The sequence below is a fragment of the Columba livia genome, chromosome 6 (genome assembly GCF_036013475.1).
Source record: "Columba livia isolate bColLiv1 breed racing homer chromosome 6, bColLiv1.pat.W.v2, whole genome shotgun sequence".
NCBI classification, from domain to species: Eukaryota; Metazoa; Chordata; class Aves; order Columbiformes; family Columbidae; genus Columba; species Columba livia.
Genome location: NC_088607.1, coordinates 9996579 through 10013785, shown reverse-complemented (window position 1 = coordinate 10013785; position 17207 = coordinate 9996579). Strand labels below are relative to the sequence as shown.

The 17207-nt window shown below is 39.4% G+C and overlaps 1 protein-coding gene across 4 annotated transcripts in view; it reads left to right on the top strand.

Annotated features, from left to right (window-relative positions):
• The window catches only part of VTI1A (vesicle transport through interaction with t-SNAREs 1A), a 264965-nt gene extending 248023 nt beyond the window's left edge, over window positions 1-16942 (top strand). For all 4 annotated transcript variants that reach the window (XM_005505180.3, XM_005505181.3, XM_021291263.2 and 1 more), the window contains one exon: window positions 15822-16942. In XM_005505180.3, coding sequence (XP_005505237.1) covers window positions 15822-15915 — 94 coding nt within the window. In that variant the 3' untranslated portion in view covers window positions 15916-16942. The remainder of the gene's footprint in view (window positions 1-15821) is intronic.
• The last annotated feature ends 265 nt before the right edge of the window (window positions 16943-17207 follow it).

Sequence of the window (17207 nt, the reverse complement as noted above, 5' to 3'; positions counted from 1 at the left end):
CAGTGGGTATTAGCAACTGGGCATCTGATACTTGGCAGTGTCGCATCTGAAGATGTGAATGACAGGAGAGAGGCAGTCCCAGTGTCCTACTGAGTTGTTTCCTCTTTGGATAATTACACTCTTAGTTTTCTCTGCAGTTTTAACTAGGCGGGGGGGAAGTATCTGTCTTTGCACCTTCACTTAAAGAGATGAGCCCCGTAACCATGCACCATTGAACAGCTGCCACATCTCACCCAGAAGTAGGTGAAAGGACTTTTTACATAACGTTCATATCTGGTTTGCATTCAGAGCTGTGTGAAGCCACAGTAATGCTGCGCGGGTATCTGAAAGCAGGGTCTGGCCTGTGGTTGGGGTCTGGTTCACAGGCAGCGAGTAGCGCTTGCTCACATAGTTTCAGGGACTGCAGCGGGTCTGCTGGTGTGCATAGGGTCGGCAGAATCAGGCCCCTAAGGATCCTGAGGAATGAAAGGTATCCTGTAACTGTAAGGTATTGTTATGATGACTACTCTGGAGAGCACAGAGGTATTGAAGTCAGCAAAATAAATTACAGAGTTAAATGTATAAGTAAACCAAGAAGCGACTGATGTTTTTTTGCATAGTAATAATCTTCATAATCACTTCATTTGCACAGTTATTTCATTTTAAACTTTAGGCACAGTTTTGAAGCACAGCTCAGTGGAGCTTTTTGCTGTAATCTATAAACTTTAATGAAAGCTAATTGGAGGACAAATTTTAATCTAATTAAAATGTGACTGCATAAAGCAGAAAGGATGAATGAAGTGAAATGCTCTATGGGGCACAGTTTTCAAACAATGATTACCCTGAATACTAAGTCAAATCAAGCTTTTGTAAAATGATGATCATGAAATTTGCCAGCAACAGAACAACCTTGAGAAACCGCAAATGAAAGTTTTAATGTATTTAGTTTAAAAAGTGGACGTTCAACTCACAACCATGTAAGGACATTTTTAAAAAAGAAAATAAAAAGCGACACACAGAGTCTCATCTAAAAACATAACAAGTAAATTAGCCAAAGGTGTACATTCCATCGAAGTTCTCATGATCAGCAGATGCAAATGTTTGCAGTGTGCCGATGAGTTATGAGCCCTAATGAGATTTCAATGCTGAGCAAACAATAAAAATTTATGCATTGCATAGTTTTAGTGGCCTTTGGCTTCATGGTTAGTGTTACACCCTTTCAACAGCTTTGGTAATATAATATCCAGCTGGCTTTGGAGGTAAGGAAAATTTTAGGGGTGAACTGAAATTGTGAGAAGTAACGTGATTGATTGTTTTGTCAGAATTATGCATTTCCACAGTATAATTGTCCGTAATAATCTTAGCCTGGGTGCGGATACGTAGGTTGTAGTTATGTTCGGACGCAAGTTTTGAAGGATCCAGGTGAAGGATGGCTTTTCCAGCATATGAGCCAGACCGTTTCCTGTGCTCGGTACGTGTCCAAGGGTCTCACAAACAGCCCCTCTAAGAAGAACATTCCTGTCATAGTCCGGTAAACGGGAAAATTGAAAAGCTGCACTTTCCCCAACAACTGTCACGTGTTGCAAGAAAAGGAGCAGAGCACAAGCACAAAAAGAAATGCACAATAGATACTGAAATAAATGTACGTAGGGGGGAGCGAAGCGGGGTGGGGGGCAAATCAGGGAATTCAACTGGTGCCGTGTGTGAGCTCAAATGTATTAAATTTAAAAGCCCCATTTGTGAGCTAGGCTTTTATGAATCCAGAACCTTCACGATAATGACTGCCTGCATTACCCTACATAATATTAAAATCTTAGCATGTGATTAATAGCAGATTCCCTGCATACGTGTCACAACACACATCTGCAGCAAATCTGCCAGTATATTTCTGTGCTAGTTTTACTTTGGGGCCATAAAGTAATTCCTGTTTTGTGAATGAGAATAAACCTATTATGCACTAGGTTAGCTACACCCAGTTTTTTCTCTGCAGGGAAAAAGAGCTGTTTATTTGATACGGCATCTCAAATTTCAGTGTTCAGAAGTGAGTTTAAGCCTCGGCTAGATTTGCTTGAGCAAGCTGTTGGGATTTGCCTTCACCATTTCTCAGTTTTACGTTTTCCAAAACCTTCTGTGCGAAGAGTATTAAGAAACTTCTGGACAGCAGTAAACTAATGGACTTAATTATAAAGTGTTTATTGCTAAATTTGTTAATGAGTCAACATGCAAAAAAAAGATATATTTATCCCTGTTTCCTCTTAAAATTGTGGTAAAAAAATAACTTTAAAAAAATCTTTTTCTTAAGCTGTTTGGTGATGCAGTTTTGCTGCTCACAAAAGCCCTTTTTCCCATCCGCAAATAGCTACCTTTCACTTTGCCCCAAGGGAGCAGAGCATAGCTCAAATGAAGCTTAAAAAAAGAGATTATTCCCAGTTGTAACTCAAAGTCTATGCATATTCACACATGCACACAAAATAAAAAGGAAGATGCAGAGCCATTCCTTCAGTCTGCCCTCTGAAAAGTCCTGTCGACCTGTTTCACTCAGCAGAATGAAAACAGAACCCCACGAAAACAACTTAAATGACAACGAGAAAACATTAGGAAAGCAACATCTGTTTTGCATTCTTGGCATCGAGTCTGCCCTTGCAACACAGGGTCTGACACAGATGTGCAGGGTTATGACACCGCTGAGTACCGCTTGATTTAAAATGGTGTAACTGAGAGCAGAATCAGGGCGCTGAGTTCTTACAACACTGCGCAAAACTGTGGTTCTTGATCTCCTTTGCAGATGTGGGACTTGAACCCCACTGAAGTTTTAGGCATCCTTCCACTGATCGATGCAGGCTGGAGAGCAAGTCATATTCCTCTACTAGTGATTCAGAACTTATTATTGACTGTGTGTTTTTTTCCTCGTGTGTGTATTTTGTTGTCTGTAAAATCACATTGATCTGTCGCTTTCCAACAGACTTCAGTTGCGTGTAGCCATGTTCAGAGAACCTTTCAGATGATATTACATAACTAAGCTCTTCAGGTTTTAACTAAAATGAAGTAGTAGCAAGGAGAGAGAAATCTATTGGTACTGATAAGAAAGGCAAAACCAGCTCAGACTGAAGTGAAAAGTGATGAGGGAAATTTGGGAAGACAGCAGCTCTCTCACCAGAGGCAGCATGATTACATGAGATGGCACAAAGGGAGCAATTCTCTCCCTGTTTGATTGCCCATCCATAGTTGTAACAGCGACAAAACTGGCTCGGTTCGTACCTGGCATAGCTTGGCTGTCCTCTCCAGTGGAGCTGTATCGGATGCAATGACACGCTTGCAGTGTTTTCACCAGCCACTAGATGTCTGTGTGTGCTCTGTAAAGTTCTTGAGGGGATGATGCCCCTGGTAAACACGAGAGGCAAAACTGGAACACAAGCTGTGAGGAAGCCTATTAGCTTGTGTTTGTAGGTGTCACTTCATTACTTTAATTAAGCGTGAGTTTAAAGCAATCTATGCTGTCTAAAACTAAATTCCAACCTTCCTAATTTGAGGTAAATACGGAAAACATACTTTTCCCGGTCAACGTTTGTTCAAGACAATCTGTTGCCTTCATGGCTATGTGAAGGACTGAAATAAATCTTATTGTTGCGAAAGACTTGGAAGAAGTTGCTGAGGTGTAAAATAGGTTCATCTTATTTCTATTCTGAATCAATGAAGTATCAAAATATAAAACATCTGCTCCATAAGTGAATTGGTAAGAGCCTGCTATTTCATTCTGCCCAGTGTAGCCCAAACCACAGTACTGCCGGAGCCATGTTTTCAGCATATCTGGGTGCATGGAGGAAGGCTGTCAAGTTTAGTATATCTTTTTTAAAAACAAGACAAAACAACCCCCAGAAGAGCGGATCTGGGTACAGAAATCTGTTTCACAACTCTCTTTATCAGCCAGTCCACCGGCCGACCAGGGTGGCAGCACCCGTGACCAGCTTTTCTGCACAGACCTCCCAAGAAAAATGCAAAAGTGATCAGCACGTGCTTGCCTTTCATTTATCTCTGTCATGCGGGAATATGATGCAGATAGTATCAGGAGCAATGAAAGGTACATTCTGATATTATTTTCAAGGTTTTTTTGTCTAGACAGAGAGGAGCAACCACCGGTATCCCTGTGGAACACAAACAGCCCCCCTCCACACTCGCATCCGAGGCTGAAGGCCAGAGGGGGGTAGGAGGCTGTCTATACTTAAAAAAAAAAGGTTTAAAACCACCACCTACTCATCAGGTGACTGGAGACCGTGGTTGTAAAATGTGCTGCAGGCACAAGTTCTGAAAAATCCCAGAAAGTGTTGAAAACATCTCTAAACAAGGTATTTTTCTCCTGCACCTTTCTTGCTAAAGGTCCCAATTGCTGCCAAGAAAACTAGTGAGAATGTTAGCTGCCAAATAAAAAATTTATGACAGTGTTTGGCAAAGGATTGTATCACTGCTTGTTTTATACATTTCCACAAGGCTCTTGAAGGGCTGTTGGACACATACGGCTCACTGATCACTGAGCTTTATCTGTTCTTTAATATATTAAAAAAAACAAGCTCTAGTAAAGTATGCTTTAAACAATACCTATTTTTTCTTTTAATAGCCACCTATAAGTGCGGCTATGGTGAGAATATAATTTCTAAACAACATTCCATATATAAAAATTGTTTTAAAAGCCCTTTACCTGACAAAGTTACTTGTTATTTGAGTCACTTCCATAGTAAAAATACATGAATTTTTCAATTAAAAATGTATTGCTTTTGCAATTGTGCTTGTTATAGGTTGGAGTCTGGGCCAATAAAACCGCCTGTTAAAGCATAAAGAGGTCCATTCAGTCAAAGCTGCGCCTGCCATTTATGTTTCAAAAACCAAGAAAATAATATGTTGGAATTGTATTGCTCACCAATATCAATTAGGTTTTTGGCTGTATCATTACATTAATTTGGGGGGAAAATTATTCCGGTGGCTTTAGTGAAAAAAATACAGTTTTCAATACAGAGTTACCACACTGACAGTAATAATTAAGTGGGCCGATGCTGAAGCAACACCCTTAAAAATATTTTCCCCGTCTGAAGAAACGAAATTGCCAGTCTCTGACTTTTCAAACCAGTTATCAGATGAGGCTTCCAGCTGATAATTAGTGCTGTTTAACACCGATCTTGTTATTTGGAAATCTCAAAGCCTGAACCATTTATTCTTTCTCTTTATCATGTGCTGCTGGAGGTGGGAGGTTTGGAGTGTGGAACTGCATCATTTTGTAAGGAGGCACCAGAGCCTCCTCTTCTCTCTGGTGACCATGGGTGCTGGGACACAGCCCTGGTATCATGTCCTCTTCAAAGGGGACAACCAGAGCAGCTGTCCCAAAGCTGCCCCAGGGCCACGCAGCTCTGCACCACGTTTGCGTCTTCACGGAACAGCAAATATTCGAGAGCAGCCAACAGCTTTACAAATGCCTTGTGTACGCTTGTGTACTTCATGGTGTTTGATATAAAGTGCTCAAGACAGACCAGCATTAAGAGGATTATTTCAGACAGCATTAGGAGTTAATTTACAGAAGATTAGCTTTAAATCAGGCAGATATCATAAGCAAATTAGCATCAGTTGTAAGAGATTCAGAAGCAAAATGTGTGGTGGCTTTTAGTTTCTCCCTGCATGCACTTAGTGGATGAGTAGTATCCTTATTAGTTACCCAAACTAAAGTGTTACATCTTTAACAGTGAAGAACAGGTATACTTTTTTCCTACATGTATGCTATTTATTATAATGCTGTTTATTGGCAGTGAAACTGCTTAACTCCAACTACCCTTCTTCTGTTGAATATTTTATATTTCATCTCATTTCTTCATTGAGTAATGTTTTGTTTGGCCATAGAAATGATGTCTCCATGGTGTGTTATAATATTTTTAAATAGGTAATACGCAGCTTTACTTCAGAGTGACATACTTAATCCCTTTTTTTCTGTTAAAACGAGTCACATTTTAATGCCAGCTCATAAAAATGAAGGAGTGTATAAAATGCAACATACTAGAGTGAAGATTACAGCTACTTAGAAAGAGCTTCCTTAATATTTAAGCTTGTAAATTATATATTTGTTTTATTTCCACAGGAGCAATGGTTAATTTGTATTAAAAAGCAGATTCTGTTCTTCAGTCAATTTTGCAGACATATTTTTCTGGCTGTGGACTGACAGGCATAAGCACCTATCCAGTCTTTTCTCAGCATCGTGGTTTCAAAAATTTTTGCCCAATTAGCAGCAAATATGAGGAAATAGATCGAGCCACAATATTAAAGTTTATGCCCTGAGTTTTCCTTGGGAACCTGAGAGTTTTGAAGTCTGCGAATGGGATTCCCATCTCTGGATAGATTTGTATGCTTCTCTCCAAGAGATATTAAACTACTTAGTGTTCAGCATGCTCCCGAACATTTGGGTTTTTAACTGGGGAGGAAAGTCTGGGCAGCATTTTATGATTTTTTCCTTTCTTGATGGACCAAATTCCTCTTGACAAGGTTGGCCTGAGGTCACGAATGTCTCCCTGTGCTCACTGGAAGAGGAATCTTCCATCCTTCCATGAGATCACGAAAACTTACACCCACTCTAAGCCAGGTTGGGCTTGCGGGTCCCTCTGGTTGCATGATCTGCAAGTTCTCTTGCACTTTTGACTTTGTGCCCTGTAGTTTTAGAGAATGCATGGAGGCTCGGTGTGGTTATTAAACCGGGGTGTCTGAGGTCATAACAAAGTAGAGGCATTTCTGCTCCCCTAATGGAAATACCGTAACATGCTGAAAAGAAAATACTCTAATAGTGGCAAGTATCTCCTGTCAACTAATTTGATAGTTCTCTATCAGGTAAACCATTTGTGAATACATCGATTCTTTTTATTTTTCACTGTTCTGTCTTCGCTATTCCCAGGTTTTCTCTGAACCAGTTGGGCAAAAATTGATTTTTATTTGTTCCACTGGCCTTGTGGAAAATTAGCTTATGAACTGGTTTTTATAGGAAGACTCAAAGCACAGAACAGGTTGAAAAATAAGCCTATAGCAGTCAAAATTGTTGTCTGAAATGTCTTCAGACTGGAAGGCTGAATTTATTGCTCAAAACAAGTACTAGCAATGTGGAGGTGTGCAGTCCTGCTCATTATCACTGGAAAAGGGGGAACCAAAAAGCACAGTAAAAAATTAAATTTTAATAATGCTAGTGATATTTTCTAAATCCTTCTTGACAGAAAGATTCTCATTATTTTTATCTGTCTCAGAGTAGGCTCTTTTAATGCCATCTCACAAATGGCCTTAGCCATGATTGTTTTCCTTTCTTTTATAGCATTTGAAAAAAAAATGAATATATACCAAAAAAAAAAAAGAAAAAAATCTATTCTATCATTCAAGAAGTGCCATGAAATGGTAACATTTTGGATTGCACATCTTCAGGAACAATTGCTGCAGATGCCTTCAGGTTTTTACAAAAGAGGTCAACTTTGTTAAGACAATTGGAGAAAACTTACCATACAAAAAGACGCCCAGTCAAATACAGTGTGATAAGGGGAAAATAATGCAAGCAGAGTATTTGTGTCCTGTCTCCAGCTACATCGCACCTGAAAGCTGTAGATTAGTCATTAATTAAAGTGACACAGAGCAAAAGATGTTATTTTCTTTCATCTGTTTAAGATATATATTTTCATGCTTTAGTTGGGTTCCTAATGATTATGAAAGTTGATAAAGTGCAGACTTTGGACATTTTTGCATTCTTTGAATTGCACGGAATGTAAATTTAACTGTATTTAATATAAAAGCCAATGTGCAATCATGTATGTTCTTGTCATTTGATAGTTTGCATACATTTCTTCTGCTGGAGAAATAATTGCTTTATCTTTGAGTGCTGACGAGGGGGTTGGGGTTTGGGGCTTTTTTTCCTATTAACTGTTTGGGGACCAGGGCTTTATGCAAGCAGTGTCCTGCAGAATGCCACGATGCTGACAGCTGGGCTATCCGCCCTCCTTCCCAGCGCTTTCTACAGCGCTCGTAATGTTTGCAAAGGCCTATGGTTCTTAGTCATGCTCAGGTGACTAAATGTGTGATTTGTTCTTCTTGATACTTCAGTACCCTGAGAAAGGCTGGTCGGAGATTAGTACAACCTTGACTCCTTCCACTTGCAGTTGCCACCATGCACATGATCTTCATTGAGACTTGCCAAGGAGGTCTGGGGTTGCCTCTGCTTTGCATGAAATGAATTAATCTCCCTCCAGTTTTTGTTGGTGAGTTTCTGTGGCCCCGGAAGCCACCCACTGTTCCTCCTAATGACAGTAATAATCTAATTTGTTCCCTCTGTGGAAGGAGTAGACATGGAGACAGGAGAAAGCTGAAGCTGTGTCACAACTGTGCAGGGAAGTGCTCTCTGTCAGGGTCTCTCATCAGCAGAAGGATACTTTCATCCTTCAGAAATACCTTCCTGTGTGTTTTAAAAATAAGCAATGAATAAAATCTCAGCTAGTGGATGATGTACAGTACTCTTCACTTTTGCATTTTTATCCTAGGTCCCACATCCATGGGGTTCTCTTTCAGGCTTTTTCTATTGCAGTTTGCATGCTGACGCCTCATGCACTTGTCTTCCCGTCATTCCTGTAGAAATCTCTCCTTTCAAGGCCACTCAGTCGAAGTGTCATCCACTTGCTCCCCCGGTGATCTCCCCTGAGACTGCCAGCTCCTTGAGACAGGACTCGTGCAAGCTATGATAATCACGATGGCTACCAAATACCACCATATTCCAATGCTGTTTGTATACTTTTCTTACATTTTGAATGTATTGCAAGATTTCAGTTATGAATTAGGTATCTCAATAAGTATTTTACCTATCAGATATCATAAAAATAATTTGAATTTTTTATCTTAGTGGTAAGATTGTCAGAAGATGACACAGCAAGGTAAAAAACCTAGTTCCTTGAGCCAATGAAGCCCCCTGCATTTCAGGAGGCATTCATCACAGATAGGTATTTCACTGTCTCTCCTATCTCTCACTCCTCCAAAATTCTTGTCAAAAGAGAAATGCATTTGATTCTGGTCAGAATTTCATGTGGAAATATGAGATCCATTAAAGGGAGATGATGAATCAAGGTATTTACTGGCTAATTATTAATGAACATCATCTGCTTTACTGGTGAGTTTCATCTCTGCAATATTTCTGATTAATGGGAGATTACAGGCACTTTACAATATGATGAAGCTTTTCCTGGATGGTTTTACCCTTCAGAGCTAGCAAACTCTCTCCAAGCTAATTTGATTTTGGGAAAATTGCTTGTGGCTCGTGTTCAAGCTTTGAGGCATGTTTGTCCCTACTTAACCTGTAGGCACCTAACCAAGCCAGCTAACTTAACTGACTAGTTCTCCTGGGATGCATATGTGGCCAGGGAAAAGAGAAGACAATTCAGAGCAGGACTCTAGCTCATACGCAGGGAGCTGAGAGAGATTAGCTAGGTATAATTTAGATGTTTAAAGCTGGATAGTGTGACTACCTCCCTGCACCTGTTATTACGTGACTCATTCTTTCATTCAGGGCCCAGGTGGAAGCACATTGATGTGGTTTGAATGTAATATTATAACTCGAGATTGGTATCCGTGTTTTTACGAGTAGACAGCCCCAGTCCTTAAGGCTGATCTTTAAAGCCAGAGGATGTAGCACTGCACAACTCCTCACCCCTATCAACAGTATTTTAAGCACCTTGTATGACCCATCTCTTGCAAAAACCCCTACTAGTCAGCTAGAAAATAAATACCATAATGTTTTGTGATCTATTTCTCAGTTTAGGGTGCTTTAATCTCATTATCTGCTCAGTTTTCAGCAAATTTTGATGGATTTTTCCCAGGTCCTACACATGTGAAACTAGGGCCCCTGTCCTCAGTGGAAGAAGAGGCTCCTTTGGGAAGGAATTCAGGAACACAAAATAGGCTGCTGCTGGGAATGGCCCCTCTCCAGGCTGGAGGTGGAGCCCGGGCAGTGTGGCCTTTTTGGCATGAAGTAAGCCATGGGGGATCCCATTCCCTCTCTACCGCCCTCCCCAAAGCCTTTTCACCTTTAGATATATATTGTTGATTACAATGTAATCAGTTCTTCTGGCTTGGGAACACAAAGAACTTGGACTTCTTTTCAGAGTTTGGGGCGGGGGCAAAGAAAAAAAAACAACAAACCTTGAGTATTTTCCAAATTCGTCACTTTTTCCAAGGTCAGCTAGAAGAGGGCCAAGGACTTGTATGCAACTTGTATGTCCAGATATTTTTTCACTGAGATTTCTGTTTTCTAATTTCAGTTGTTAACGATGAAAAATGTCTCTAGTCAGATACTTCCAACCAGCTGTAATTTTGCCAGGCAGGACTCTCTTACTCTTTTATTTCAGTAGGTTGTCATGTCTTTATGTTTTGCCACAGCCTGTCTAGTTCTTTTCAGTTGCTTTTATTTAAGAAAAGCATTCTTAAACCTAAAGATGGGAAACATGAATAGTTACTTGAACAACCCCCAGATACCCGAACTTAGAGATTTGTCATTATGTTTGTAAGGCTTTGCTTTATCAGTCATAACATTTTATTCCCCTGTTGTGGAGTCTAGTGCTTCCATTTGAAAGCTCCTGATATTTCGTAACAAGGATGCCCTTATATACAGTAATAATGGTGTCTGTCCAGAAAGTATCTGAGTATAGCTATATTACTTCAAATTCACATTTAGTTTTGACTGGTATGTATTTGCCTATGAGACTTAGACCTACACTTTGTTTGAATCTGCTGATTTGCACGTGAATATTGGGTACTTAAAAATCACTTACCACTGATTTGCATGCACCTATTTTGTGGCATGTTAGAAAAAACTGCAGCTCACAAAAGGGCACCCAAAAATGCAATACCCAAGTATTCAGTGACCATTTAAAATGTAGTCTTCTATACAGAGAGCAAGCCTTTCTTTCCAGTAAACTGATAGGAATCACTTCCAGTTAAATCTTAAATTCATGTGAAACACTGCTGGACAGTGGTCCATCGTCAATCAGCCTGTGTTCTTGAGGACACTATTTTTCGAGATGCTTTCTTTAAGAATAAAGCCCTGTGTTGTAATGAATGTGTTCTAACTGATCCCCCAAGCGATTTGTATTTTATTTGTGTCAGTGTCAGAGTTGAGCTTTTGTAAGAAATTTTTGCAGTATTTTGTTTGTAGTGTTCATTATTTCAAGTTAAGGACACAAAACTCTTTATGTGCCCGGAGTCTGCACTGGTTCGTTTATATCCCGTATTTTGTTAACATGTTACCGTGATTGCTAATTTTCATTACAATTGTTATTGTACCATCAGTGCTTAATGGCAAGGCATCATTATTCAATGCTGGTCAATCAGGCACTAAGACATGTGCAAGACATCAGGCTGAACCCATATAGATGTCGTGCACTCCCCTGCTAATGAATGCAGTTTTGTAAAAAGGTTTAAACACGGTTGGCATCCTTAATGTAAGGTTTGCAAAAGCTTAGTTGGGAACTGCTTTGTGTTTATATGGAGCAGATCTAAACATGTCACAAACAGAGTTAGACCCATTGTGTGCGTGCGTGTGTGTGTGTGTGAAGCTATGGAGAGGAGCAAATAATTTTGGGTTTTGAAATGTGGAAAGGCAGTGTAATTTCTGCCGTGGAGGAATGTGGAGACCTGAGCTGCCAGGGACATCAGTGTTTGGTAATGGATGTGGGACTTGTTCTCCAGAGCGGTAGTGCTACACTGTGTGCATCGGTGATCCCTGCAAGCGGACGGTGTCACTCCTCAGCTCACAGAGTTGGCGCTGGCCTGAGGGAGCCTCCAGCACGCCGGTGACCGGAGGTCGGGCACTGAGACCAGAACCCGGGATAAAGGGTCAGGCATTTAGAAAAGAGGAGCAAAAGGAAACTCAAGGGCAGTAGGATGCGCTTTCTGCATTTCAGTCCAGCCTGCTCTTCCCGTGCACCGGTTAATGTTACCCTCACATCTGCTTCAGTTACTGTTTCTATGTGGTTTTGCACCCAAATGTGTTGGGCTGCTGTCCATGATAAACTAGATGGAACTTGGTTTAAAAGCACAGATTTTTCATCTCTTCTGACTCAAAGTAGAATGAGCCCTTGTGCTCTTAGAGTTTCGAGTATGAAAGGAACTGAGGACATGGGCTGTTAACGAGCTCCAGCGTGCCGGGCTCCAGCAGAACTTGGTGTGAATTCAGTGCCTAAGCTGCATCGACTAAATGGTTAATTCATCTCATATCAACAGCACTATGATTCATAATGTAAACTTGAGGAATCCTTGATGTTTCAGTCACACATTCCTCTTAATTTGGCCATGCATTCTTTTAAAGCTACAGTGTGCTAACTTAATAAAATGCAGCATGCAAATGCACAAGTTTTTGCCTTCAGGCATTTTAGCCATGGATGTTTCAATGGGTGTCTTCTTTCAAGTATATATTCTTTCTTAAATTATTTACCCTGTAAACATGCTTTGCATTTTCAAAGAAGAATCTGGGCTTCCTCATTCACCAGATTTTATTGAATTTAAGGTGTAATAGAGATAAAAGACTATCATCTGCTTCCTGTGAGCATGTTAGCCTTTGGGATTGTTTTTGTAGCAAATGTTAGGCCCCGTTTTCTTCTGCTTTGGTATTATTGCTCCATCCCCCACTTAAATTCTTTAATGCTTTGCCTAGAGCAATACCCACTGGCAGTGTCTGGCTGTGACAGTACTATAGGCTTCCCTACAGATGGGTCCTGCCAATGCCAACCATTGTTCTACCACTGTGAGCTGGTTTGACTGTCTTGGATCCCTCAAAAACCCCTTTGCCTCGATTTTTTTTTCTTTACTCTGAAGGGTTGGGCCCCTCAGAGGGTTTCTCTTTACTCTGAAGGGTCACCCTTGCCTGTTGACTTCAAGATCTGAAATGTGCTGACATCCAGAACTTGCATCCTCTGTCTGAGCTGCAGCTCCCAGACTCAGGCTTTAGCAAGCTCAGCTTGCTAAGCTCTGCTCAGGACTGTCCTGCTGCTACCAAATGGCTTGGTTGGTCTCCTCCTAGCTCCATCCTTCCGGCAGCTTGCAGTTAGTTTAATTTTACTTGCTCACTTGAATGTAAAACAGTAAAACTCGATGTCATTCTTTTTTTAAGGACAGAAAATTAATCTTTAACTGTGGGCTTCAATATTAAAAGTATATAATGCTTCAGTGTAGGAGTCTGTTGATAACATCCATCCTATTTCATGATTAATTTGTTCCTTTTAATATGATATTCTTTTGCTACACTGTGCAGACTAATTCGGATTCCTGGAAATTGAACTTTGATATGTTTTTCCCGGGTTCACAACTGAAGTGAACGTTCAGTTAGCAGATACAGGTGGCAGCATGCCTTGCTCAGTGTTCTCTTGACTAGGATTTTACAGATGTGGACACTGATTAGATAATCTTGCAATCAGGTGTGTACTACCAGAGTATTAAAAAGAAAGCATTTGGAGAATTTAGTAATGTTTTTAACATTTTCTTTAATTTTAAGTCTCAGATGATGAAATGCTTTTTCATTGTGCTACAGATAGGAGGAGTTGATTTAAACACTCAGTATGTTATATATGCTTTTGCCTAACTATGTGTTAGATTAAGCGAGTTTCACTCACAGTTAATCCTTTGTAAATTAGCATTATGGATGCCTTGGGGCCCACATCCCACAAATAAAATGGTTGTCAAGCCAGCTGCACTGTGTATTACTTAAGGCTGAATGTTTTAAGAGTTTTCATGCTTTTAATCTATTTCACTGCTGAGTTTCAATTTTGCTGAGTGTCTTTTCAGGAGTGATGAGGGTGAGTGAGTAAATATATATATTCTGGTTTTCGTGCATTTGCCTGGGCAAATCGTTTGTTATCAGGTGTTTGGCAGAGAATGTCACACCCCACCACAAAAGAGAAGCTTGTAAGTTCAGGTGTTAAATTGAAGTGCAAACCAACAAGAACCAAAAGCCCTTAATTAGCTTTGTTTTGTTAGCCTGTTACACTTCTTTTTTTTGGGGGGAGGGGGCCAGGATAAGTAGTGAGAGACATCCCTCCCTCCTCCTCATCCTTTTGGCAGAGTAAATATTGCCTGTTAAGTTTGAATTAGCTGTCATCGCGAAAGAATTAATGCTGTGGTTGAGCCTTTCTAGTGAGGAAGGGAAAAATAAACGAGACAGATCTTAGTTCAGCTTTAAGTGATAAATGAGGACAAAGCAGCCCATTCATCTCCTGCTAGGAAAGTGGACACAAACACTAAAGCAGTTTTGCGGAAGACGTGTCAGCAAATGTGATCATTTTGTAACCTGTCAGGAGGATAGAGAGCCAGTCCTTTTAGAGTGTCACAGGGGAGGGTGTCTGTCTGATGTGACAGGTTTCATCCATCCTTCTACTGCTTTTTCTTTAGGTGGGGGGTAAGCAAGGAGAGAACTGGAGTTGGTTAAAACTGCATTTTTCTTTACACTTTCCAATATAATTTATATGTATATCCACCCGCATCCGAATGAGAAACATTTCCCAAGGAAAACTCCCCTCTGCTCTCTGGAGTTTCTTCTCTCTTTCACTGCGTGAAATATGCTCATTTTAACACATTACGTTCCCTGTCTTCAAGCGGGAGCCTGGTACTTGGTTTGATGTTTCACAAAACACGGTTTTCCCTCTTCTTACCATTGTTTGGTTGGTGAAGGCTCTGTTTTGTTTTCTTTTGTTTTGCAGAAGCATGAGAAAAAATAAAATGAGAATAAATATGACTTAGGGTTCTTGTCTTGGTTTTGTTGGGGGTTTTTTCATTGTGTTTCTCCAGTTCTGATGATATGCTTCATGTATTATACAAATATGTTTTGCAAAAGTTCCTGGTTCATGAAGAGCCTATGAAGATATTCTTCCTCCTCCATGAGAACGGAATAACAAACACTGGTTTTTCACAATCCAGAATCCTCCCATAAAATGCCTCAAATTGTACTGTTTGTTCATTTGTTCATTTTAATTGACCTATTAATTTCAGATAAAATCTGAAGAGATGTGGTGTCTGATTTTAGATGCAGGGATTTCTCCCAACAAATGACTGAACAATATTAGGACTTTCTACTTCTGGCATATTTTTTTTATTACTGATTTCCTTTTTTTTTTAATACTACATAGAAAATGTAACATTTGCCTATTACCATAAGTAAAGGTATGCAACAGAGACAGGAGATGCTTTTACAACGTAAGCTTCACAGTTTGACACTTGCTTCTTTATATCATCCTTTTCTTCAAAACTATCTTTTATACTTTTCCCTTGGTACTTTAGTACAAGTAAGTATCTCATTGACATGTGTTTCCTTGAAATCTTGTACCTTAATAGTAAAATCCCATGAAAATTAATGAATTGTTTCTGTTCAGATTAAAAAAAGCTGTGAAGATTTCAGAATGGCTTAAAAAAATATAATAGTATTTACTATTAGAGACCACCCTGCTTGAATTGCATCAGCTGAGGACTAATTATTTCATTTGTTCTTAAAAGGTTAATAAATTGTAACATGATGTATTTCAGTTATTCTAATATGTATATAAGTGTATGCATAATTAAGAAAAGTCTAATTCTTTCCTGAATGTAAAAGTTGGATTTAATAGCTACATAAAGAAATGTTTGGAAGCAATGGAAATTGAAAGAAGTAAAAAGCAATCAAGACACGCAGAATGGTATAGGAAGGCTAAATTTGTGGGCACACGCCTTTTTTCCAATATATTTGTCTGTGTGCTTATTTTTATAATTTTTATCTACTTATGTTCTATAATTTGGTTTATTCACTGGGGTTTTTTGTCTGTTCTGCTTTTTTTCAGAATCATCCAAAACCGGATTTTGATCGTTGTTCTGGCAGTCATCATCATCTTCACCACCATGATGGCTATTTATTTTTCTGTCAAGGGACGCTGATATCTTTGTTCTTCACTAAACAGCAACAAACTGCTTGTTCTGAGTAATTAAGACAAAGTGGTCACATGAATCATTCTCTTGCACTGACAGAGTCTCCCTCTCTTTTCCACTATTCAACTCAGGTGCAAGCGGTGTAAAATATTTTGTATTATTGATGGCATAGTTGATGGCATGTGGGATTGATTATTTTTTCTTAAATTTTTTTGTCTTTATCTGAGTGGGTTTTGAATGTTAATATTTGTTGGGGTGAGGGCTTGTTCCAGTGTAAAGAGACTTAACATGTGTGGAATTCTGCCCCAGACAATTAGCCTGGAAGTTGCCAGAGTTTAGCGGGGGAAGAGGGGTCTTTGCACTTACCTTGTGGTGTGTGGGGTGTAGGAATATCAAGCAGTATCTGACCTTCTGTGATATAAAATACAAGTAAAGCAGAGACCAAATGATGTAGAAAGTGAACCTATCTCCTGTGACTAACTCCTGATCGCGAATTAGTGCAATAGACATAACCTGGTGAAGAACAGTAGTTAGTTTTAAAAAGTGAGGAACCTTAAGATGATGTTTAATATCTGATGTGAATCCAACACTCTATTTAACTCTTTTTTTTTCTTTGAATTAGGTTTTCTTTTCTGCTTATTCAAAACAGTTCCATTGTCATCAAGATCGTGATTATGCATCACTTGCCCAAAATGTAGTTGTGACCACAGTCCATCTGTTGGATCTGTTTTAAATCTTCCTATGTTGATATATGTACTGATAAGTATAGACACTAGGCCATTACTGAAGATACATACTTATCTATTCATTGCTGATTGAAAAGAGATCCTAAGTAATAGTTCAGTGACAAACGTGATAACAGTGCATTAAACAAAAATCTGGATTTTTTTTAATATTGGCCTATGTTGAGACTGCATGTTGGAAATATTTTTAGTGTATGAAATTCTGATATGCTATTCCCCTTTTTAAATAGAAACTGTAAAAATGTTAATTTATACATGCTTTTAGCTGATATAATATATCATCGTTTCATCTACCTGTGTGTAAATGAGCCGTGTTTCTCTTTTTCTATTGGCTGTGCCTCCCCTCTCGACAGGTCTAGGTCATTTGGCTTATAATTAAGCTTACAACTCCAGCAAAGGTCTATTTCTGGTAATGTGGTAATTTTCATGATAACTTTTCAATTCATTATATGGAATCCCTTACAAATATTACAAATTGAGAGGGATTTTTAAGGCCTTAAACCGTAAAATCTTTTCAGAAACATGTTCTAAGAAACAGAAAGGTGGTGACTTTCAAAC